The 25,703-nt window shown below is 37.1% G+C and overlaps 1 protein-coding gene across 1 annotated transcript in view; it reads left to right on the top strand.

Moving 5' to 3' along the window:
• Positions 1–25,703, top strand: part of KCNH8 (potassium voltage-gated channel subfamily H member 8) — a 330,485-nt gene that overhangs the window by 149,826 nt on the left and 154,956 nt on the right. Inside the window, exon 3 of the mRNA XM_066350928.1 lies at positions 1,511–1,642. Within this exon, the coding sequence (XP_066207025.1) occupies positions 1,511–1,642 (132 nt within the window). The remainder of the gene's footprint in view (positions 1–1,510; positions 1,643–25,703) is intronic.

Raw genomic sequence — 25,703 nt, 5'->3', positions numbered from 1 at the left:
AGAAAATTATATGTGAATTGATTAATAGTTTACTTTTTAAAGCAACAGCTTTTTCATAATTTTCAAGTATTTCTGCCCAAGAATCCTTCTTAGTATAAAATTTAGTGCAAATTTTTATATATTTTTAAATGTTTATTTTAAAATACAGGGACGGGCAAAGTTTATATAATATATAGCTGTGAGTATGTGAAACACAGAGTTAATGCTTTTGAGTTAAGAAGCTATTGTAATAACCATAACATGCATGTCTTTTTTTCACACAAACAAAAAAAGTAAACCTACTTTTGCCCACCCTTGCATATAAAAACATTTCAAAACATACGCCTTGGCCTTGAACTTGATTGAGTCTATTTATGATATTTCTCATGGTTGTATTGCTAAAAAAAAAGAGAGAGAGAGAGAGAATTGAACTTCATTGCTTTTTAAAATGTGTTCTTGAAATAAAACACACATAATAAAAAATACACATAGCAAAAGTGTTGAGTTGATTATTTTTCAAAAACTTAACACTGCTATGTAAACAACATGAAGATTTTGAAAAACCGAAGGTTGACCAGCATCCTAGAACCCTCTGAACCCTTTGGGAATCACAAATTCCCAAAGCTAACCATTTACCTGACTTCTAACACCATGGATTAGTTTTGATTGTCTTTATACTAATGCAAATGTATTCATAGTGCATTCCACTCATTTGTGCCTGACTACTTTTACTCAACATTTTGTTATTGATATTCATCCATTTTGTTGTCATTTATTGTACATTGTTCATTCACATTGCTATAAAGTGTTGTATTATGAGAATACATCTTGATATTGCCAAACACTTTTTAAAGTAAATAAGTGGAAAAACAAAGCAATGTTTCACTCGCACTCTCTCTCCATTTCTCTTTCTCTCTGAAATTAATAAATAAAAATTAAATTAAATCTTTTAAAGCCTGAGGAAATGTTTCAGACTAACGGAAACTAAAGTATATGTACTAATTTGCTACTAGCTAGTAATGTGGGAGAGTTTAAGTGACCACACATTTGACCCCAAACTTGGTATTTTCCATCTTTTTATAGGCCTTTCTGGTGAACAATCATTGATTTTTAAATTGACTAAATAAACCTCTGGCAAACTCATACCAAACAAAGGTCTTTCTTAATAACCTAGTGTATTGTGGGGGTGGGAAGGAGCAGTGTTTCATGGAAAGGAATTCTTCATCATCAACAAATTCAAAGAAATACAATTTGAATGACGTAAACAGAAATGTCTCAGCAGAGACAAGTGTTTTTGTTTAAAATACTGCCTTATTTTCAAAGAAAGCATTTCATTTGGGAATGAAGAGATATGTACATGGGCTAGACATTTATGGAATCTGAACACTGACATTTTCAAGATTTTAGGGAGGAGAATTGTGGGACAGAAGAATACAGTAAGGACTTTATAAACTGTATCAGTAATGTTGGAGATTTTCCTAGAAAAAACCCACATGGCAGTGATTGATCTGTACTTTTATTGCTATTGCAGGGTCTCCATTTTGGTGCCTATTGGATATTGTTCCCATAAAGAATGAGAAAGGAGACGTGGTACTTTTTCTGGCATCCTTCAAAGATATAACAGATACAAAAGTGAAGATTACTCCAGAAGAGAAAAAAGAAGGTTTGTACTGTTTTCAGAAAACATTGACAGATGGAGTAGTGTTTTGGAATCATTTGCTCAACAACTCTGAAAGAGAAAAAAAAATGGTCTTTTTAAAATAATAGCAACTAATAAATATTCATAATGCTTTTTGGTACCTATGCCAAATTTTCAGACTCACGTGAATTTACATTCTCGTCTTTGTACTAGAGATTCAATGACCAAGAAACAGATGTTTATATACTGCCATGCAAATAGGATGAGGATAAGAAAACAATTTCTCAAAATAAAAAGAATCATACAAACTTGTTTTATTAGGGAAAAAAAATGAATTGATAGCAATAAGTGAAGTTAAAATGATGTGATTAACAATGCATCTCTCAGTTTCATCTAAATTGCAGTAGTTCAAAACTTAAGACGTGTGACATTTCATTTTATGTACAAAATTAAGAACTTGAGTTTAGTGGTTGTTAGAGTGGAACGTTGCAAAGAAATATATATTTGTATTTTATAGTATACGGCTGTATACTGATTTGTTTCAAGGCACAAACAAGCTTTTCAATGATTTTTAAAGGATTCTTTTAAAATTCTATGTTGCTTACCATATAGTTTCTGTTTATAGCTTATTAAGAAACAACCTGCATGTTAAGTCAACTGACAAAAATTAATACTGAAAAAAAAATGCTGCTATTAGATTGTTTAAATAGAAGTAAGATAAGTTAATTTGGTGACCAGAGAAAAGCAGCTGTCTTTTTAGGGCGACCAACTATTTCACATTTCAGCAACTATGTCTCTTAAAGAATCAGCTCTTTTACTCCAACTCTTTTTTTTTTTAAATGTGTGTGAGTGTTTTAAATATATTGTCTCTTGAAATGACGACACAAATGGAGAACACCTGGTTGGGTGACCCCATTTCTATTATTTGCTTGCAAATACATGTCTTTTCTCTGTGTATTGGCATGACTAAATACTGTAGCATGTTTTGCATACATGAGGGAAGAGTAGGCTTACAATCAAAGTTACTTGGATATGAAAGCAAGTGTAATAGTCATCCAATGAGAGGAAAATGTGGAAATCACCGTGCACCGTTCTTTTGTTTTTAATGTTTTCTTCGGTATTTGAGAATACAAAGGGTCAGTATAAACTGTATTTATTCACAATGCTTCTGACACTAAATGTGAGAGGTTTTTCCATACCCATTGTACAACTCTCTGGACCCTGTTGGATGTCCTATAATTTAATTCAGTTCTGACATCACTACCTGCAGTTAGTGTCAGATACCACAGGTTTAAAGGTTTCTTCCTACAAGACTATTCTCACTCCAGACACCAATCACAGTTTTGGGTGCCCCGGGTACCCACAAACTTCTATCTAACTTGACTACAAAGTGGGGTTCCCACTTTGATAATTTGCTAGAACAGATCACAGAATTCAGGGAAACACCTTACTTACATTGTTACAAATATACGACTCGGGGACAGCCAAATGGAAGAGGTGCACTGGGCAAGATGTGGGTTAGAGGGCTGGAGAACTGCCATGCTCTTTCTGGGCATGCCCTAACCTATTGTTCTGTAGCTACCTGATTATACATGTCCCACAAAAGTATGTAGTATTTTCATAGAAGCAAAGTAAGTACTGCAAGCCCACATTGTTATAAACTGAGCATAAAAAGATAGAGATATATATTTCTCTCTTTTTTACGTGCACCTAATAGAGGAAAATACCTTAAAATTCACCAATTGATGGCATATCTTGAAAGAAAGGCACACCTCACGTACGATATTTTTAGAACATCAAGATAAGTGTTTGAAAATCATTAAAATGTCACTGTATAACTGGAACAGTACTGTGTCATTGAACTAGAAAACTCTGAGTGAGCATGTAGCCTGACTTGACCCAATATTGCATCTCATACCAATGTGATCACTGAAGTTCACCTAAAGGTTTGTTAATTCCCTACTAAGACTTATATATATGATGGACTTCATTTAAGAGATATAAATTTTGCACTTGCTCATTTCATTTTTCATTTAAGTCAATTTAGTATAATAATGTGCCTTGTTTTTCCAGACACAGGGCCCAGGGTAGTTATTTTGTTTATTTCTTGTAGGGTGTCCCAGATTTGGTTTGAAATGATGGATGACACTGGGTCATTCATTATGTAGCAGCAACATCATCAGTTTTCCAAAAACAGGGGAATTCCAGTTCAAGTTTCTAAAACGTAGGCACTTCAAATTTGTCTTCAGAATTTAAGGGCTGCTGTATGAAACTTTTTGTATTATCATCAGTGGTCATACAAATCAGGATTCCAATGCAGTGGTGTTTTATTTGCAGTCTAACATTTGGCAGGCAACAGCAGGTTGCTACTAATTACATTAACCAATGTTTTTTATTGTGTCCGCCATTTCCTATTGCCACATGGCTTCTGAAGAAATAGCTGTATACTAAATAATTAGATATTAATTGCATTTACCGACAAGAACCTGAACACCTAACATAATAATCTTAAACAATAAGGGCTTATTTTTTTTTCATATTTTGAAATGTCTGGAGCCGAGCAGCCCATGATTGGAACAGCGAGAGCAATACTCGCAGGCCCTCAGACTCTTTTAGCCTTTCTGCTCTGCTGTTCTTAACATGCTATTTGCCATCCTCATACTTGTCACCTGGTAGTTGTACAACTTTCGCCTCACCTTTAAAACTCATTTCTGTTGTGTAGACAGAAGAGTGAAGGACAAAGGGCGAGGGCTTCTCCCTGTGAGGCTTTGCCTTTGAATGCGGGGAGGGACGTCCTTCCTTTTGCATCCTCTTCCTGCCAGAAATTTTCATCACTGTGTCATTGATGTGACTCTTGTCACATGACCATGGCCATCTCTAGCTACAAGAAAGGCTTCTATAAAACCAAGGTTTCTGGTCTATTTTTAAAGCTTTTATACCCTGATAGTAGAAATAGCCAAAGAGAGGAGCTTAGAAGTGAGGTCAGATCAGCCAGTCTAGAGTGTCTAGTATTATTGATTCTTTTCTATAAGCCAGATGGATTACCCAAGGTCCTACAGGGTAGAAGAGTGAGACTGAAGAGAGTAAGTGAACTGCCTGAAGCCTCAGTGCTGTGAAAAAGTCAAGACAGAACTGAAACCCAGGACTATTTGGTGTAAGAGCTCATAGCCTTTCACCATGCCAAGGAGCCTCCTGACAACCAGTGAGATAACATTGGAAATGAGGTGGAAAGAAGGCTAGGTTTGTCTCAGTGCCTTCCCCAAACTCCTATATATGATTGTCATTGATTATGATAACTCCTGATCAAGTTCGTTTTTACCATTCTCATTTCTTATTTAAAGCCTCTACTGTTCCAAGTATAGACCTAGGGAGGACCTGACAGTTGGGGATAACCCGGGAGCTCATTAGAAATGCAGAATTTTAGGCCCCACATTAAACCTCTGAATCAGAATCTGCATTTTAACACGATCCCCTGATGGTTCACGGGCACATCAGAGTTTGAGAAACCTTGTGCCATACATATTCTTCAGAAAGGCCTTCCTTCACCACCTAGTCAAAAGTTGCCCACCTCCAGTTACTCTATCACATCTCCTCCTTCATTGTCTTGTAGCATTTATGGTTATTGGAAACAACCTGCCTCCAAAAGTTATTTTACTTTGTAATTGTTCTCCATTCCATTAAAATGTAACCTTCATCAGGAAATAGGCTTTGCCTTTCTTGTCCAGGATCATAAACCCAACACATATAGAGGGACTGTCTAACAGTTAGCAGATAATCAATAAATATTTGATCGGTACATGGATAAATAAACAATGTCCAATTTAGGAAATTGGACTAATTGGAGATGGAAAACAGTGACATTCTTGCTTTTTCATAATTATCAAAGTGGCATGTCTTGAGTACACATCCTGATGAATATATTGTTTGGTTGTGTTCTGTCTGATTTAAGTCAATGACAATTTGACAACTATTTACCAAAATCAGTTTCCTCTCAAAATGTGTTCTTACTACTGGTATTGAATGGCCCTTTCACTTCAAATAGAATCTCTGCTCTTGGTGAGTTTTTTGTTCTTGTTGACTCTTGGGTTTGTCTTTCAGTTTCTAAGAATCTAATTTGGTCACATTATTTAAGACAATTTAAGTTATTTGTTTAAAAAATATATTCTCCAAAAGAACAGACATTAAGCCCTGATCAGATATCAATTAAGTCTAAAATGATTATATGTACTTTGAATATTTTAATTTTCAGTGTGGAACATAGTAATAATGTTCCTTTCACTTGCTGAAATATTCTGCCTGATCTTTTTTGTTTGCATAATGAAAGAACACATGCAAAAACTCTAGTAGAGAGCAGTGGCCTGAAGAAAGAACTCTTGTAAAAACTGACACTTTCCTGAGGAGATAGCTTTCTGCTTCAGTGAGATCTATACCAACCCTTGTCAAATATCTGATGAAATTGGAAATGAAGAGTCCAGATAGATGCTTCAGGTGACTTAAATTAAAAAGAAATTTAATCACATCTGTATTTTATTGAATTGGTTATATTTTAAGATCCAAAGGGTTTTTGTTTCTCAACGTATTCACCAGTATCATTGTGTCCTAGGACCTTTGTAAGGCAAATAGCATAAGCTAGGGTTCATAAACCAAGCTGCCTTTAGAAACGATGAGATAATGTGATGAGTACAATGCTGTGATACACCATGGTGTTGACTTGAGGTGATGACACATGACCTGCTTCACCAAGTCATTCCATTTCAAAGAAAAATTTTCAACATTCTGCAGTCAATCACAATACACCTATAGACTAAATTTCTTCTATTAATCAGTAGCTTATAATTACTGAACAAAACTTTACTGAACTAATTTTTTATTAATCTACTTTTTATTTAAGAATTTCTAGTGTTATTACTTTGAGAAAGGAGACATACTTTGAACCCTTTATTGGTGAATTGAACATTTAAACACTTTTTACAACTGAATGACCAATTTCTTGAAGCACCAAACAAAATATGTGTTAAGAAAATTAGTAAATTCAGGCTGAGAGTTTAAAAAGCCATATACCTGACTTCCTGGTTAGATATACATTCTTAGTGAAATTCTCTATAGCCATCAGAATTCATCTAGAAGTTGCTAGTAAGGAACATTTCCAATTCAGGGATGATCTCTGTCCTACTATTGTCATGAATGATGGTAGCATCACTAGGGACAGGCTGGGAACCTGGACAGAAAGTGTGCCAGTACCTATGTCTCTGGCTTCCACATTTTGTAGAAAGTTATGCTTGGGACTGGTAGGATACCATGGGTTTTGCTACAATGGATGGTGGCAGGGAGAGTGTTTTCCCTTCCTGCTTTTCTTTTCATATGGGTTAATGTAAGGATTTAGAATAGTACGTAAACTTTGTTGATAAAGCAGCAGCAGGGTATGAGAGGATTGACTCCAATTTTGGAAGTTCTACTGTGAGTAAAATGCTATCAAACAGCATTGCATGCTACTAAAAAAAATTGTCTAAAAGGAAGAATCAATTGATGCAGCAAACTTCACTGTCATCTTATTTTAAGAAATTGCCACAAACCACCCCAGCCTTCAACAACCACCACGCTGACCATTCAGCAGCCATCAACTCTGCGGCAGGACCCTCCACCAATAAAAAGATTAGGGAACTTGAGAGCTCAGATGATGGTTAACATTTCTAGCAGTAAAGTATTTTTCAATTAAAGTATGTACATTTTTTTAGACATAATGCACACTCAGACTACAATGCTAATATAACTTTTGTATGCACTGAGAAAGCCAAAACTTTAAGTGACTTGATTTATTGCCACATTCACTTTATTGCAGTGGTCTTTACTAGCTAAACTTTCAGTGTCTCCTAGGTATACCTGTAAATAAACAAATTCTAAACAGACAAAAAAAAATGTTTATAATTTAATCCTCTCAACTACCCTGTGGCGTAGGCAATATTATCATCAATGTTTTCAAAAGTTAAATAACATACTCAGGGTCACAAAGCTAGTAAGTGGCAATGACAGGACTTGAACCCAAGCCTTCTTTAGCTTCAGTTTGTCATCTTATCATTTATGGTAGAAAGGAATATATTCAAAGTATCATAGTGTAATGAAAATACAAGTAGTGTAAGTTTGTATCCATTATAAAAACATTTTCTGATCATGTATAGAATTATGGAAATAATAGGAAAGTGTAGGAAAAATGAATAAGGAAAGACATCATTTCTAGGGTCCTTTTGCAAGAAAAGCTACCTGCACACATCTATTGATCTGTTTTCATCTATTACTTTTTTCTAATGTAAGTTTAAATTTTTAAAGCAATAAATTTATTCTATAATAAACCTTACTTCTAGCAATTCTTATATATAACTTTATTTCTTTTTGTTGAAATTAAAGACCATTTTATTAGGCTTGGATCCTTTAAGAAAAGAAGAAAATAACATTGAATGGCCTGCTATCAATAAAGTACTTTTACCCATGAATTACCTCATTAAATTTTCTTAGAAAAGGCACTTAAAATGTGAAAATGAATAAGTATTGCTTTATATGCTTTAGGGCCATTAGGAAACCATCTAATTCTTCCCTTCTGAATAAATTGTCTGTGCTTCTGCTTACTACTTATGTCCTGCTAATCCTCAATTCTTTAATCATATTTGCCATTTTCCTTTAAGCCCTCTCGAAGTTCATCTACTCCTCTGAGTCTAGAATGGTTCATACTAATGTATGTTATATTGCACCACTGCTGAGTTTAATGATCGGATAGCTTTTAAATACCTGAATTTTATATATTTTATCTCCATCAGGGTGGCCATTAAAAATAATTATGACTGTCATTCAAGTCATAAATTATCATGATCCTTGAGATAATGTCTATTTTTTTAATCTATAGTCAGTCATTTATATCATCTTGTAATTTTGAACCTTAATAATTCCTTCCATACTGATAGTTTCCCATCACTTGCTTCCTTAAGAATATATCAAATTTTAAGATATATAATCCATTTCTTACTGACTCTTTTTCCCTGGATTAGTGCAAACAGAAAGCTTTAATGACGACTATTTCTTTTCACTATAGAATATGGCCTGCAAATAACAATATCAGAAGTTCTCCATACAGGGCGAAGTCTATGTCAAGACACTGAAAGGTTAAATGCATACATTTCCAAAAAAATCACTAAAATAACAGTAAAGAGATTATTTAGGACAAAAATCACAGGTCAAAGATAATAACAAAATTGCTGAGTATGAACTGACTTAATGGATCTAAGATAACTAACCACCAGAGGAAAAAGCTAAGAAGTAACATGATTTCCATTGCAGAACCTTCCAAAAGCTTAAGAACAGGTACTTCTGAAAGTGATAATGATGGTAAAGATATAAATAGAAAGATGGTTTGAAGGTATTTTTAAGATGCAGCTAGACCCACAGATTCCTTCCCTTATATGTGCAATCACAACTGTCCTTTCCAAGCTATCATATTCCCTGGGCAGCAAATATTAGTGGGATTGACATTTAAGTGGGCAAGAAAGAAAGCAGGATTGAGCACATGACTCTGGATTCTGATATAGTCATAAAAAGGCCTCCGAACTGGGGTGACCTTTAGGAATTATCCTAAATTGAATGAGGGGCATGGACACTCATTGTAGGCCAAGTGTCCCCACAAACTGTGTATAATCATGGGCAAAGTGACCTTCTTCAACTAAGGGCACTCCCAACAGCTGGGGAAATAGGTCCTTTGGTTATAAAGGAGAATGTGGAGGCCACAGCACACAATCCAATGCATCTTCCACCCTTGCAGAAAACTTGAGACTTACCCTTTTGTGAGAGTGAAATAGAGGGGTCTCTGGGCTGAAGGAAACCAGGCACAGGGATATAGGTGCAGTACTAAAAAAGGAGGAAATAAACATCTTTACCTCCCAAATATTGAGACCCCAGCGCCGGGCGTGGTGGCGCGCGCCTATAGTCCCAGCTACTCGGGAGGCTGAGGGGGAGGATCGCTTGAGCCCAGGAGTTCTGGGCTGTAGTGCGCTGTGCCGATCGGGTGTCTGCACTAAGTTCGGCATCAATATGGTGACCTCCCGGGAGCGGAGTACCACCAGGTTGCCTAAGGAGGCGTGAACCGGCCCAGGTCGGAGACCCCAGCTCTCATCCCAGAATACCACCAACCAAATATATACTCTGCTGATTAGGTTTCAGAAAAATCTTTTCCAGAGAATCTAAACAGCACCAGAGGAAAGTTCTGAATATATTAATATTGCTCATGGAAATGGTCCGTTTATTTCACCCTACCACACAGAGAAAAGTTGATATGTCCTACTCATGTGCTTAGACATTCTACTCAGCATTATCATGTTCCACCCTTAAATAAGGCCAGATATCAAAGTCGACCCATACTTCTACTGAAAACATCTAATATCAAAGTTATAAATCATTATAAGCAAGGAGGAAAAAACACCTTGAGTTAAAAGAAACTCTTTAGGAATAATAAAGCTTAATATTTAATATCTCAAAAGAGATAAGAATATATATTAAATCCATGAAATACATATAGAATGCTAGGGGAAAAGAAAAAAAACATTTAAACTACCAAAAAAGAAAACTTTGTAAATTAAAAAATAATGATGGTAATTTTTAAAATGCCAGTACAAAGATTGGAAGGTTAAGTTGAGGAATCTTTCAGAAGTTAGAGCAAACTGACAAAGATATGGAAAGTAGAATAAAATAATAAGAACATTAGAGGACCATCTAGGACTGTACTTGTTCCAGAATTTTCTGTGATTATAGAAATGTTCTATCTTAGCACTAACACAGCATCCACTAGGTATATGTGGCTATTGGACACTTGAAATCTGTCCAGTGAGACTGAGGTACTGAATTTTTAAAATCTACTTAATTTCAATTGATTTAAATGCAAATGTGAGGATCCACATGTGTCTAGCAGCTGTCATATTGAATAGCATAGATCTAGGAGGTTAAGCAGTTAGATTTAAAAGTGTACGAGAGAGAGAAGAAGAGGAGAAGAATGAAAATAAAACTCATTTGAAGAGAAGAATCCATCAATCAACTAATACAAGTTTCCTGGAACTGAAAGTAATGAGTTTCCACACTGAGATTTCATGACATTGCAAACAAAGAGATGAATCTTTTGGCTTTCATAAAGGAAACATAAAAAAGTAACATACAAGGAATCAGAAATCAGAATGACTTTGAACTTCTCAAGAGGAATACTAGATGCTAGAAAATGCTACAACAATGCCTTAAAAATTGGAACCCTTGTACACTGTTGGTGGAAATGCAAAATAGTGCAGCCTCTATAGAAAACAGAATGGAGGTTCCTCAAAAACTTAAAAAAATAAAGCTGCCAAATAATCCAGCATCTTTACCTCTGGATATTTATCCAAAAGAATTGAAATCAAAATCTGAAAGAGATGTTAGCATTCCCAAGTTCATTGCCATATTATTCATCATAGCTAAGATGTAGAAACAAATTACATATACATAAATAGATGAATGAATTTGAAAAATGTGGTACATACATACAGTAGAATATGATTCAGCCTTTAAAAAGGAGGAAATCCTGTAATACATGACAACAGGGATGAACTTGGAGGACATTATGCTAAGTAAAATAAGGTAGTCACAGGACAAATACTGTATGGTTCCACTTATATGAGGTGTCTAAAGGAGTCAAACTCATAGAAACAGAATGAAACAGTGGTTTCCAGGGCTTACGAGGAGAAGAAAACAGGAAATTACTAATCAAAGGGTCTAAAATTTCAGTTACACAAAATGAACAGATTTTAGAGAGCTACTGTATAACATTGTGCCTATAAAGGATGCTGCATTATATACTTAAAAATCTGTTAGGAAGGTAAACCTCATTTTAAGTCTTCTTATCATAATAACTTTTGTTTCAATTCTGAATAAATATGATTTCCAACTGAACACTTGTTGCCAATAAATCAGGGGTCAAAAAAATAAATTTTCAGAGATGAAAGGTCTCTAAAATTGTTTTCCCTTCCATTCACCTTTTCTCAAGGAGCTACTAGAGGCATGTACACCAAAACGAGGTAGTAAATCAAGAAAAATAAAGACATGGCCCTGGCCGGTTGGCTCAGCGGTAGAGCGTCGGCCTGGCGTGCGGGGGACCGGGGTTCAATTCCCGGCCAGGGCACACAGGAGAAGCTCCCATCTGCTTCTCCACCCCCACCCCCTCCTTCCTCTCTGTCTCTCTCTTCCCCTCCCGCAGCCAAGGCTCCATTGGAGCAAAAGATGGCCCAGGCGCTGGGGATGGCTCCTTGGCCTCTGCCCCAGGCGCTAGAGTGGCTCTGGTCGCGGCAGAGCGACCCCCCGGAGGGGCAGAGCATCGCCCCCTGGTGGGCGTGCCGGGTGGATCCCGGTCAAGCGCATGCGGGAGTCTGTCTGACTGTCTCTCCCTGTTTCCAGCTTCAGAAAAATACAAAAAAATAAATAAATAAATAAAATAAAGACATGAGATTTGGGAAGTAAAGCCATAATTAAAGAGTATAATAAGGTACCTTCAAGGTGGTGATGAAGAGTCAGCTGAAGACGAGAGCTGTGCACCAGGTTGAGCAAATCAACCTCCTCAGGTTAAGAGCAGGCAGAAGCCTCTGGGAGAAGTCCTCAAGATTGGTTGCTATTCCACTGCATCAAAGCCTATTAAGGGAAAATTCACATAATTGACAAAATTTAAATTTTTATTAGTGATAAATAGATGCAAAACATCCTACTAATTATTAACTACAAAGAAAACAAAAACTTGTATAGAAAATTAAAACTATTTATTTATTATACATCAAATGGCTCAACTATCTATAGAAATGTTAACACTGATTATTAGCAAAGTAATAATATAACTATATTGTAAATGGAAAGAGGGTGTGTATGGTTGGGGGGATATAAAAGTAAGCTAAATTCTCATCTGTTATGGTAGAAATAATTCAATAATTGCTAAAATTGGAAAATCAAGAATGTTATAAAAATATGTTATTTGTAAGAAAGTGATTACTTCAAAAAATGGTCAAAAGACTTGAAAAGTTTTATTTCTGGTGCAGAAAAAGATCTGATGAGAAGATTTAGAAACTGGTGGTTTTTTAAGAACTTTCAGACTATTAACACCACATGTGTGTATAACTTTGATTTATTTTTTAAAAGAAGAATATGCATATCTAATTAACTGTACCAGATGTATTCAGAAATTATTAATCAGCCTTCAATTCAGCCAGCACTTAATCAAACCTGCCATAATATTTTAGTGAGTAGTATGAAATTTCTTAAAATCTTATAAAAACAAAACAAAAATAAAACAACACGTTTCTGTACTCTCAGTCAGGCATTTAATTGGATGAAATGGTTCTTCATATTAAGAAAAATAGCATACTACTCAAAAGGGAAGAATAACATTCAAAAATAGTCCTTATATAAAGGAGACTGAAGAGAGGGAGCTTCAGTAGTCTTAGTAGAACCAGGAGTTCTCCTCAGGGGAAGAATTAATGTCCAACTCTTTACTGTGCACCAGGAGGCTTAAGGGTGTGTGATTTCACCTGTATTCTACCACTTAATCCTACAGCTAGTGAGTGTCTAAGGTTCCATCTTTGGTCTGGCTTCAAAGCCAAAGGAAACACTTCATTCTAAAGAATGAGCAGAGTCGGGGCTGGTAGGGATGCAGATTAGTTGGTGGAGAGAGCACAGGAGTCCCATCCTCCTTACCAATAAAGTGAAGCAATATGCGGTGTGAATATGTGGTGTATTTGATGTTGAAGAGTAAGTGTTAGAAATCATCTAAGTCCTTCAACTGTCAAGAAAAGAGATCCACTTTCCATGTGTTTCCTGGGTCCACCAAAAACACCAAAAAACAATGCTTTCATTATATTAGGAGGCCAATCCCATAATACTTGTATATTTCCTAAGACATAAAACATGGAACTTTCCCTCAATTTTTTTCAAATAATGGTTAGAATCTCTATAGCCTCATACCAGTAAACCTGAAACTAATCTGTGCATAAAAGACTTAAATGGACATCACTTCTCCTAATTGACCTAAACCCTGCACAGTCCCATTGCTTGATTGGTGTCTAATCTGTTACTTTTGGAAAGAGGGCTATTTCAAGGCTTAGCAAGTCAATAAAATAAAATTTTTGCTGACCCTATCACAGTGTTTATATTTGAATGAAATCTAGAATGTCACATTAAATTTAATTTCACTGCAACCAAAGTATTCAAATGCTCAGAGAATGTGAATATTTTTCCAATACTCCAATGAGTCCTCTTGCAGTTGACTTGGGCTGCTAAAACCAAATACCACAGACTGGGTGACTTAAACAATAGACATTCATTTCTCACAGTCTGGAGGCTGAGAAATCTGAGATCAAGGTGCCCGCAGGACCAGGTTTTGGTGAAAAGCCCACTTTCTGGCTGACACACGGCTTGGGTTCAAGTGCAATCAGAACGTTACAATAAGATGAAACCTGATACTGGCCAAATGCTTATTTTCCAGTATCTCTTTTAGACTTGGTAAGCTTGGCTGTCTTGATTCTTATTACATAACCTGAGCTGAGTGGTTTCCAAGCTTTTCCAATGTGTTAATGTTCTGTTTTCTTTCTCAGAGGGCCCAACTGGGAGTGCTTCTATTGTATAAGAGTCACTGGGGTTTCCTTGTAACTCAGAGAAGAATGCTCACTCAAAATGCCAGTGACCTCCCACTTTTGTGTCAAGTACCAAGGGAAAGGGAAGAGCTATCTGAAGTGAATATCAAACTTGACTGTTAGTGGAAAAATTATTTGGAGGATCTGATTGTGCTTCATAAAGTCAAAAAGCACAACTTCATAGGTGTAACTGCTTAAAATTTAGTCAAAATGCTATCCTTAGAATCATTGTTGCACTCATCTACCCAGCAAAGAGTCATCAAACATCTAGGAACACGAGTGAAAAGGGGAAATTCTGGCCTTCGTGTAAGCCACTGATGGGAAATGACACAAGTAACTATAATACATTATCTGATATATATATATATACATATATTGATATATAGTAAAGTAGAGCTGAAGAAAAGTGTTTTGAGCAAATGATAATGATGATTTCTGAGTAGGAATGGAAGAGAATGGGGGAAGGAGATGACAATTTCAGAAGAAAAGTATTTGGAGAGGATGGTAGAAAATAAACTAAAAGTCAGATTCTTGTAAGGAGCTATTGTATCTTCTCCTTGGCATTTACCTTATTAAAAGAATGGAAACTGTAACTATATGACATGTTTCTGCACCATTAGTCACATCACAGAAATTATCCTGATGTCATCAATAGCTAATCAAAGTTTCTAGTCATGTGATCTTCATAACTATGTATTACTCGATATAAAGTCTAGATGGATTGTATGATATAAATGGCTCCTTATGGGCATTATAATACTAAAAATTATTTCTCTTAGGTTTTATGCAATATTTAAAATATCTCAAGGAGTTTGCTCCTTCATTGCTTTTATGGGGACACAAAATTGAAACTGGAATAACTGGATGAGATGTTATAAAGGATCCCTTTCAGCCCCACTCTCCTTTCTATGAAAAGACACAAGGCCACTGTCTGGAATAATCCTGTGTAGTCAAGATGGAACCTTTTTCCTCTTGTTCTAGATACCTATATTTTTTGGAATTAAATGAGTTCTAGTGTCCGGGTTTTCCTGAAGATACATTTCTTCCAGAACTGCCCTTGACTACTTGGGCTTCATGAGGACATGCTGGCCTGTGAACTGTTCTAGAAGTCCAAGAATATGAGTGGTTGCCTTCAATGGAGAACACATAGGTAATTAAGGCTTTTAACTATAGTTCATGCTAAGGAATTGGTCCTTAATTCTTTATTCAATGGCGGGTGAGTCAAGATTCCATCAACAGGGGGTTGGGAATTATTTATGACTGTCTGAGAACAGCTTTCCTCTATTTCATAATTGTATCTGGGGCATGTCAGCTTGCTAACTGTGATACAGTAAAAAGATCCCAGGAGTTACAGGTTCAAGTTCTATCTCTGCCACTAGCTAGCAGAATGACCTTAGGCCAGGCATTTTGCCTCTCTTAATTGCAATTTCTCCAGCTGTAATATAAAAATAATTAGACAATTTCTTAGGCTTCTTTTATTGCAAGAATCTGTAATTCCATAATCATACTACGTGACAGGAAGGCTTACAGTCTGCTGGGTCACAGTTTATAAACATCTCCCATCTGAGCTTAGCAGAGGAAGACAGCACTCAATGTATTTGCCAAAGGTAGTATTACCAGCCAGAAAAAAAAGGTCCTTTTCTGGCCTAAGTTCTTGAAATTAAAGTGCACATAGATTCAACTGGCAAAACCTAGTAAATCTGTGGCAAGTAAAGAACTTCCTAAGGAGTGTCATGCATAAGACTGCAGGATGGTTGCATGAAATTTCCAAAGGTCTCTGGTTAACTTATGGTCCTATTTGGGAAGGAGAAAGACAAAAATAGACTAAACTTTAGTATTCGTGCTGAAGTTAGTGGGAATTTGCATTTCAATGCCAGTCCTTAAATGGTTTGATTCTTATAAATCCTACATTTTATGGAGTGTTTGATGTTACATAATGGTGAAATGAATAGAATTGGAAAATATTTGAACTTCAAATGTACTTGCTGGTGTGCTTTTTTTTTTTTTTCTTTAAAGCACCTACCTACATAAACCTAGGATCAATTATGTGAAGTTTAATTTTTAAAACTTTTGCTAAAATGGGGTCATTATACTTCCTCCTTCTCTACCAAGTTGCCTCTCAAATAAGAATGTATTTGGGAGAATGGTTACTTCAGATTGTCATTTTCACTTGCTCTTTCTCATTTGATCTAGATCAGGGAACAGCACACTTTTCCTGTAAAAGATATGATAGTAAGTATTTTAAGCTTTGTAGGTTATATAGTCTCTAGCAAACTTAATTCTTCCACTATCACAGAAAAGTAGTCATAGACAATATGTAAACAAATGGGTGTAGCTGTGTTCCAATAAACTTTATTTACAACAGACGACTGGTTGGAGGGTCAAAGTCTGCAAATTCCTGATCGACAAATTCATTAACAAGTGATTTCTCCCTTAACCACTTCCAACATTAGATCATTTTACACTGGAAATAAAATCAGAATAGGGAATATGTATACTTGGCTCTCAATTATGGCCCTTTTAATTACTGGACATGATGCCCTGGCAAGTCTCACTGGCATGGGTCTTATTTTAGTCATTATATTTAGTACTTAATATGTGTTAACAAAGAGCTAATCAGATTGTTGTTGTGTTTTATGTCTTAGATACCTTAACTATCAGGTCATAGGAACTTCCATAACCTTAAGACGTATAGGTCAGGCTAGGACTCAGATAGATAGGACCTTGCTTCTGGTCTAAAAGAGAGAAGAATGAAAAGAGCTTCTTCATATGGTTTTGGAAGTGATCATGTTCTAGAATCATAACATACATGGCACATAATTATGCAGTTAAACAGGAAAGTGAGGGATCAGTACCAGAAACAGTAAAGAAAATGTCTCAATTCTGATTCAAGAAATAAGATAGGGAGATTCAGATCTATGCAAGGAGGTTCAAAGAGACCCTAGAGTCAAAGGTAGGGCAATTGAAACCCAGCAAACTGGTGGATACAACCAAGGTAACAACAAAAGAAAATTTTTCTTGCCTTGTTCATGATAGTTCTATAAACCCTAGTCGGCTCCTTTCTTATCAAAGAATTTCCTTTGATGAACTGAGGGGTTTTGCCGACCCTTGCTTCATAAAACTTATAGGCACCTATGAAATTCCTGGCACCTAACAAACACATGTTAAATAGAGACAGAACCATAAAATGTTGATGTACAGAGATCATTTTGAGATCTATTTTGATGACTAAAAAACAATATGTGTTAATAGTCTATTGGTAGTTTGCCACTAACGTTGACCCATCTAGAATACTTTAATATGCCTCCAAAATAGTTTTTTGTGCACTCAAAATACATCCCCTGACTTACATAAATTATCTTTATGATCTTAATTTAATTAGGAAATCATAGACTTAAGGTTAGAGATCCAGGATCTTTTACCTTAGATTTTACTGAAACTATTAGAGTCACAATTTGGATTCAAGTGAGTGAGATGTATCATTTTTTTATATATTTAGAAAAATAATCCTAATATCATACAATTTGCCATTATGTATATGAGAATTTTATCAAAAGAAAAAATTTCTATAGTTGTCAAAGGCTTAGACTATTATTTGGTGAGTTGATGAGCATGACTGGCGAAATATATTTCAATTGAGAGCTGACTGTCCCTGAATTTTTAATTTTTTAATTATTTAATGTCACCTTCATTATTAGTGCTTGACCCAAAGACTTAAAAGAAATCATTTATTGATTTCCAGTCCTTTGACTTCCATGCAAGTCTATTTCCCTATTTTGAAAAAAATAAACCTAAAAATTTCTTTAGTGGTTCATCTTTGGTATATGATCAGTTACATCATTTTATGATTGAATTATCTGAAAAAGTTAAGTTCTTCTAAAAGTGGCATATATAGGTGGTTTATCAAACTCGATAGTATTATTCTTTGGTCTAATCATTCTCTGTTGTGGAGGGCTGTCCTGTGTGTTGTAGGATTTCAGTAGCAACCCTCTTCTCTACCCACGAGATGTCAGTAGCACCCATACTCCAGTTTTGACAACTCAAACTGTCTCTAGACATTATCAAAATTTCTCCTATTTGAGAGGCATTGATATAAAGCAACTGAGCCATCACCCTATAACATATAGCATCGAAGAATAGAACAGAGATTATATTAATATATGTTTCTTTAATAGTTGGATTTTGGCGTTGAAGTGAATGAATTTGTTTTGCTCAGTATTTGTAAGTGGTGTATTATTATGCAAAACTTTCTAAAACAGCCCATCACTTAGAAATAAAGCAACCTTCCACAAAGGGCTCTCTCTCTGTCCCTCCACTATTGCATATACATCATGCTATGGTTGTGATCAGAGGATTGTATTAGAAGACTCTGCTCTTCAGTTGGAGATTGTGTGCAGAATAGCAGTGATGGAGTTACATCTCAGAATGGGAAGTGAATTGAACTTTATCTTGGGGCCTCCATGAACTAGCTGGATCATCTTCAAACCTCCCAGCACACCTTTTGTCTGGATAAATCAGATTGCTTAATTTTTTTTATGATCAAGAAATCTGAATTATTTATCTCCCAGCTCAGTCACTAGTACTGGGTACATACATGCTTTAAAATAGAATGAATAGGTTGAATCTTGTTGATCTTATAAATAAAAAGTTTACATATGTTTTGAATATCTTCTGTTTTTTCTTCTTCTCCATTATCCTTACATTTTTATTTCTGGCTATTTCTTACTGGCCTGGATTCATCACAGAAATCATATTCTATTTCTCACTGTCACAAGGGATGGCCAAGACTTTGTTGGTTTGCCCTCTATAAACCTGAGATGAACCCAGAACAACAAAAGCATTAATGAATTTCAGTGTAGGACACTGGGAAATACCAGTGAAAAAAATATTGAATCCTTTTTAGCACCTACCATCATTGTGATAAAATTGTTACTTTTACACATTATGAAGGCAAAACTTTTAAATTTATTTTTTATTTTTATTTGGTTTCTATATTAGAATGCCTATAAACTTGTTTCTCATCTTAATTAATTTTTAATGTATTCTGTAACTCTAAAATATAGACCAATTTTCTATAGAACTTAACTATTTTTGAAAGTCAATTACCAACATTTTTTGAAGGTTGACAGTTTTTAAGAAAAAAAGTGCCTGTAAATTATGAGAAAGTAAATGATGAAAGCAAAGAGCAACAGCTTTGGAATAGGTAGTAACTGTCTTACTGACTCTTGTACACTGCAAAGATTTGGGCAACTTATTTAAAACTACTGAGCTTTAGTACAAGTGTCTTTAAAATGGACCAGAGTATCATTATGAGAATTACAGAAAAATAAATTAAATATCTAGGATGTTATTTGCACAAAGTAGGTGATTGTAAGGCAGTCATTAGCCCCCCACCCCCAAAAAAGATTATAATTGGTGGTGATTGTGGAGATGATGGTAGTGGTGTTAACTAAAACTGGACAGGACCAAGACTCTGCAAAATCATGTAGTCCCTCTGGTACCTTTCTTACTCCCATTTCTGGGTCAGGCTTAAATAAAATCTTTCCCTCCATCCTGTGTCATGTGTTACCTAATCCTTGTTATCCAGCTAAGAATCCCTTCCAGAGAATACCTTAATAGAGGTGTTCTTTAATGTCGGGTATAGGCTCAAGAATCTGAATCAAGACAGAGACTAGGATGACTACCCTTACTGCTCTATCTTTTCTTCATCATGATTTGTTTTCTCCACTCCAGGACCCCAAAACTAAGTGTATCAGTTAGCTTTTGCTGCATAAACAAATTTTTTTCCCCAAATTTGTTAACAACAATAGTTTATTATTTCTCATGATTCTTTGAGTAGGCTATGTTGTTCTTTCTTCTATTCCAAATGGTGTTGACTGGAGCTACTCATGTAGCTACTATCAGTTTGGATTCAGCTGGGGTTGGAACACCCAAAAGGACTTTATATATCTGCAACTTATCTGGAGAGGTTGAGATGACTGGGAGTTGTATAGGTTTTTCTCTCTCCCTCTATATCTCTCTCTATCCTATTCTGTCCTTATCTCTGTCTCTAGCTATATCATCTCTATCCAGCTCTAGCTCTAGTTATCTCAGTCATTATTCAGTAGGTGAGCCCTTGTTATTTTACAAAGAGGCTGTATCCAAAGAGGGCAAATATAGAAACTGCATACGTCTAGAAATCACGCTGTCTCTCAGACCATATTCTTTTGGTCAAAGAAAGCCACAGGACCATCCTAAACTCAAGGTGAAGGAAACAAATTCTATGAAGAGATACATGTATGAATAAGAATGTGAGGATTATATATATATATAATATATATATATATTATATATATATATTGTATTTTTCTGAAGTTGGAAACAGGGAGGCAGTCAGATAGACTCCCGCATGCGCCCAACTGGGATCCACCCAGCACGCCCACCAGGGGGCGATGTTCTGCCCATCTGGAGCGTTGCTCTGTTGCAACCAGAGCCATTCTAGTGCCTGAGGCAGAGGCCACAGAGCCATCCTCAGCATCCAGGCAAACTTTGCTCCAATGGAGCCTTGGCTGCGGGAGGGGAAGAGAGAGACAGAGAGGAAGGAGAGGGGGAGGGGTGGAGAAGCAGATGGGCGCTTCTCCTGTGTGCCCTGGCTGGGAATAGAACCCGGGACTCCTGCATGCCAGGCCGACGCTCTACCACTGAGCCAACTGGCCAGGGCCAGCTGGTGGCCATATTTACAGACAGTCTGCCACACTCCGGGAAATCATTTTATTTCACCCCATGTTTTACTTCCTTCTCCTCTTGAGTCCCTCTCCATATTTCTTCTGTCAGGATCAGTGGAACCCATGGTTTCTCAGTTTATAAGGGGTGAGTGGTTGTCTTTATTCTCTAATATAGTATATTTACTGGAAAGTACATGGGTTTTAGAGACATACAGACTTACAAATAGATGCCAGGTCCACTAGTTCCTAGTCGTATGACATTGACCATGGTATTATACATCAGCTCTCCTATCTCAGTCCTCTCATTGACCAATGAGTGGATAATACTAACCCACTTTATAGGGTTACTATGAGGTTTACATTGTTACACTTTATCTGTGGTGATTAACTGAAACTTAATAGATGCTCAATAAATATTAATTCCTCTATTTATTGTTTCTACTCTCTCCTAGTTTTTCTGTTACCTTTTTCTGAGAGAGAAAACACACACACTCACACACACACACATACACACAGAAAACTTTTGAACACTTCTTAGAATAATCAAGTGCATTTGTCCTAAACTTTGTGATAATTTTCAAAAAATGTTTCAAGACTTACAGAATATTTTGACAACTACTATTCTCTTATACTGATTGTCTTATTCTTTCCTGAATTTGCAACTTGTTATTGCTAAGCCATGGTTCACGTTTTCCTCTTGCTTAGTAATCCATCTTCATTGCTTGCTCCTGGAACCACATGAAATCTTTTCTCCTCTCAAAGCATTAACTAATGTTTCTGTCATCTAACATTTGCACCTTTGTGTCTTTATCTATTTATATTCCTAAACTATCTTTCTATCAGTTTTAGGCTTTATAATGATTTTAAGGATGTTTTAAACCTCTATCTGCCCCCTCAACACATACAACTCCCCACTGGGAATTTTTCAATAACAGCATGTTGACTTGAATTATTCCACAGAAAACCCAAAAAAGCATTAAAAACTTGTTTTTTAGGACCACACATCCATAAAGATTCTAGAAACTCTGTTACTCAATGTCTTGGTAAGTCCTGTGGAAAAAATATATAAATAGAAACTAATAGCCATGATTAGGGACAACTGAGTGATTGCAATTTTTGAAAGGACAAAATTGAAAAAAACACATTACCTTGCTTGATTCATGCATTATTTTATGTGATTTGAATTTCCATTAAAAACTCCTAAGTAATATGTGACTAAGCATTAAAAACATCATAAATTGTGAATGAGAATTCTGTTATTATCATATTATATAGTTGTTATATTTGGAATAGGCAGGGACTGTTTTCTTTTGTGTGTGTTGCTAGATAATTTTTACATTTATGTCCTTGATAAATATTTTCAGAACTATATTCTAAAAGAGTAAATAGCTAGACAACAGTTCTTACCAATTCATTAGAGTTTTTATGATTAAACACCATTTGTTTGGTCTTTCTGTCTCTAAAATCTTCCTTCAGTACATACTTCACTCTAAATCCAAATGCAAAAGTCAGACCAAGTCTTCCCTTTCTAGACTATCCCACTATTTATCAGAGTTAAGTTCTTTAGCTTGATCCCCAATAACTTGAGACAAATGTTTTCATCCAGTTTTCTACTTAACTGACAACATTTAATTCAACTGAAATAAATTTAGTAAAAAACAGAAATGCATGGTCCTCTGGCAGATTGGTGTGTTAGTTCTGATTTGTTTACTTGCAACTCTCTTAATGAAATTATTGGTGATCATTAAAAGAAAATTACCCAAGCATTGGTCCAGTTATTTGAATTTTTCACTTAAAGACTCTTTCATGAATTCTAAGGATCCAAAGACTAACTCATCAAAGTACAATAGTTTCATTTTTATAATATTTTCTGAAAATTTGTTTTCACCAGTATTGTTAAAAAGCATAAGTTTTTAAAAAAAAAATAAAAATGTTTACTCTTCCATTTGCCTCTCCTCCCCTGTAAACTATTTCATGAATTTTTTTTTCTGATTTAGAAATCTACATATTTTAATTTTTAAATGTTGGAAATGGTATTTTTAAGATTCAAATGGCTAGTGGCCTGCTACTTACATAGATTTATAACCACAAACATTGACGCCTTCCAGTATGTATTAAAATTTTTATTATGAAGAAGTTTAATCCAAACAAAAAATATAAAAAGATTACAATAAAACCCCACACACCCATTATATAGCTGAAAAGCCATCAATATTTAAAAATGGATAATATAAATTGGATCTTAAAAAGATCAAAGTAAATAATTCTTAAGAGTCATTTTGGACTGTTAAAAAAATGGCAACTGAGTAGGCAGACTTTACAACTCCCAACTCCCAGAACCAAAGTGGATTACAACTTAACTTAGGAACAGTCATCTTGAAAAACCAACTTTGGACTAAACTAATAGGAATCTATAACCAACCATTACAGAAGGAACCACACTGAGCTGGTAGGAAAGATGAAGACGCAGAAAGGCTGCCCCGCTCCCAGGAGTGAGCTGCAGCTGGGAGAGTCTCTCACAGTGCAGGGAGGGGTAGTTCCCCAGAGAGTTGTGGAACCCCAGCACTAGAACCAGAGCCCCAGCCTGGAGCCCCAGAGACTAGAAGAGGCATACAGACAATAGTTAGCTGAAACAAGAGCCAGGTTACTGTTTGTGAGAGAGAGACAGAACTCACAGACCCAGACTCTGTCTTAAAGGGACCAGGCAGAAAACCTCATTCACAGCCACTTACCAAGGACTCTGGGAGTGGGGAGCACCAAGAGGACTGGAGTTGTGAGAAGAGAGCATTGTCTTGGGGGATACAGGGAGAGACTGTGAGGGACAGCCACCCTGACCCCTGAACTGGGTCACTCCCCAAACCTAAAGTGCCCATTCTTCCTGGGAGAATGAAGCCAGCAAAGGGAAGCAATTACCCCACCCACCAGAGGCTCTCCTGCTCCAATCAGTGCAGAGAGACATTTAGAAGCAGGAGATGAATCAGGGACACAGGACTTGAGTCCTGAGGTCTGAGCTATACAGCTCCCCTAACCTGCTGAGTACCCTCCAAAGGGTGGGAGGGCCTAGCTGCTGCTGCTGCAGTGGCGGCTGCAGCACACTTGGCCTGCATGGTGGTTGGGAGGCAGAGCCCAGAGAAGCAGCCCACACAGCAGGTAGCCTGCTGCACACAAACAAGGGCAGAACACTGCAGGGCTCAGAGTCCCCTGAACCGGCGAGGCAGACCCCAGAAGGGTGAGGCATCCCGTGCACCCATGGGGGCTGAGCCTGGCAAGAGGTGCCATGTGCCCACAGGGGCTGAGCCAGGTGGTCCGTGCAGTGACTGCAAAAGGCAGAGCCCGGAGAAATGTCCTGTGTGCCCACGGAGGGCAGAGCACAGAGAGGTAAGGAGTCCCACACTCCCATGAAGCAGCCTGAGCTGTGGCCTATGAGCCCATGTTGGTGCCCGAGTGCCTGAGGAGGCAGAGGCAGAGGCAGAGGGGGGCTGGCTGAAAGAACTCACTTCAGTAATAGAGAGGCCACATACACTGCTCAAGAGTAGATAAAAGCTAGGCTAGGAGTTCAGCTGATAGTGACAATGGCATCAGGGCCCAGAAGAGGCAGCCACTAATTCTGGATTGCATGTAGCTCCAACAAAGTTCCTAAGGGCCAGTCAAAAGCTGTGACCCCCACTGGTCTGCACATGGTTCCAGCCAGGGAGATCTAGGCCAGGGAGGTCAGGGCTGGTACATCTAGTGAACAGATATGGAGAGTATCAGCTCAGGACCTAAAAACCATAGTTAGAGTGGTATCTAGTCTATACAGAGACAAAATGAGAAGACAGAGAAGTATAATTCAAATGAATCAACAAGAGAAATCCCCAGAAAAAGAACTGAATGAAATGGAAATAAACAAGATACTAGATGAGCCCTGGCCGGTTGGCTCAGCGGTAGAGTGTCGGCCTGGTGTGCGGGGGACCCGGGTTCGATTCCCAGCCAGGGCACATAGGAGAGGCGCCCATCTGCTTCTCCACCCCCCCTCCTTCCTCTCTGTCTCTCTCTTCCCCTCCCGCAGCCAGGGCTCCATTGGAGCAAAGATGGCCCGGGCGCTGGGGATGGCTCCTTGGCCTCTGCCCCAGGCACTGGAGTGGCTCTGGTCATGGCAGAGCAACGCCCCGGAGAGGCAGAGCATCACCCCCTGGTGGGCAGAGCATCGCCCCTGGTGGGCGTGCCAGGTGGATCCCGATCGGGCGCATGCGGGAGTCTGTCTGACTGTCTCTCCCCGTTTCCAGCTTCAGAAAAATACAAAAAAAAAAAAAAAGATACCGGATGCAGAGTTTAGAATAATGATTGTTAGGATGCTCAAGGATCTTAGACCTACAATAGTTGGACAAAGTGAACATCTAAAAAAAGAGATAGCTGGCATAAAAAAGGACACTGAAATCATAAAAAAGAATCAGAAAGAAATGACAAACACAATATCGGAAATAAATATTATACTAGAAGGAATTAGAAGCAGGCTGGATGAAGCAGAGGATCGAATCAGCAACTTAGAGGACAAGATAAGCAAAAGCATGGAAGCAGAACAGCAAAAAGAAAAGAGGATACAAAAGTCTGAGGAAACTCTAAGAGATCTCTGTGACAACATGAAGAGAAACAATATCCGCATAATAGGGGTTCCTGAAGGAGAAGAGAAAGAACAAGGGATAGAGAACCTGATTGAAGAAATTATAGCTG

Source organism: Saccopteryx leptura, chromosome 10 (assembly GCF_036850995.1).
Source record: "Saccopteryx leptura isolate mSacLep1 chromosome 10, mSacLep1_pri_phased_curated, whole genome shotgun sequence".
Taxonomy (NCBI): Eukaryota; Metazoa; Chordata; class Mammalia; order Chiroptera; family Emballonuridae; genus Saccopteryx; species Saccopteryx leptura.
Note: the sequence above shows the minus strand (reverse complement) of the source record. Positions and strands in the feature narration are given on the sequence as shown.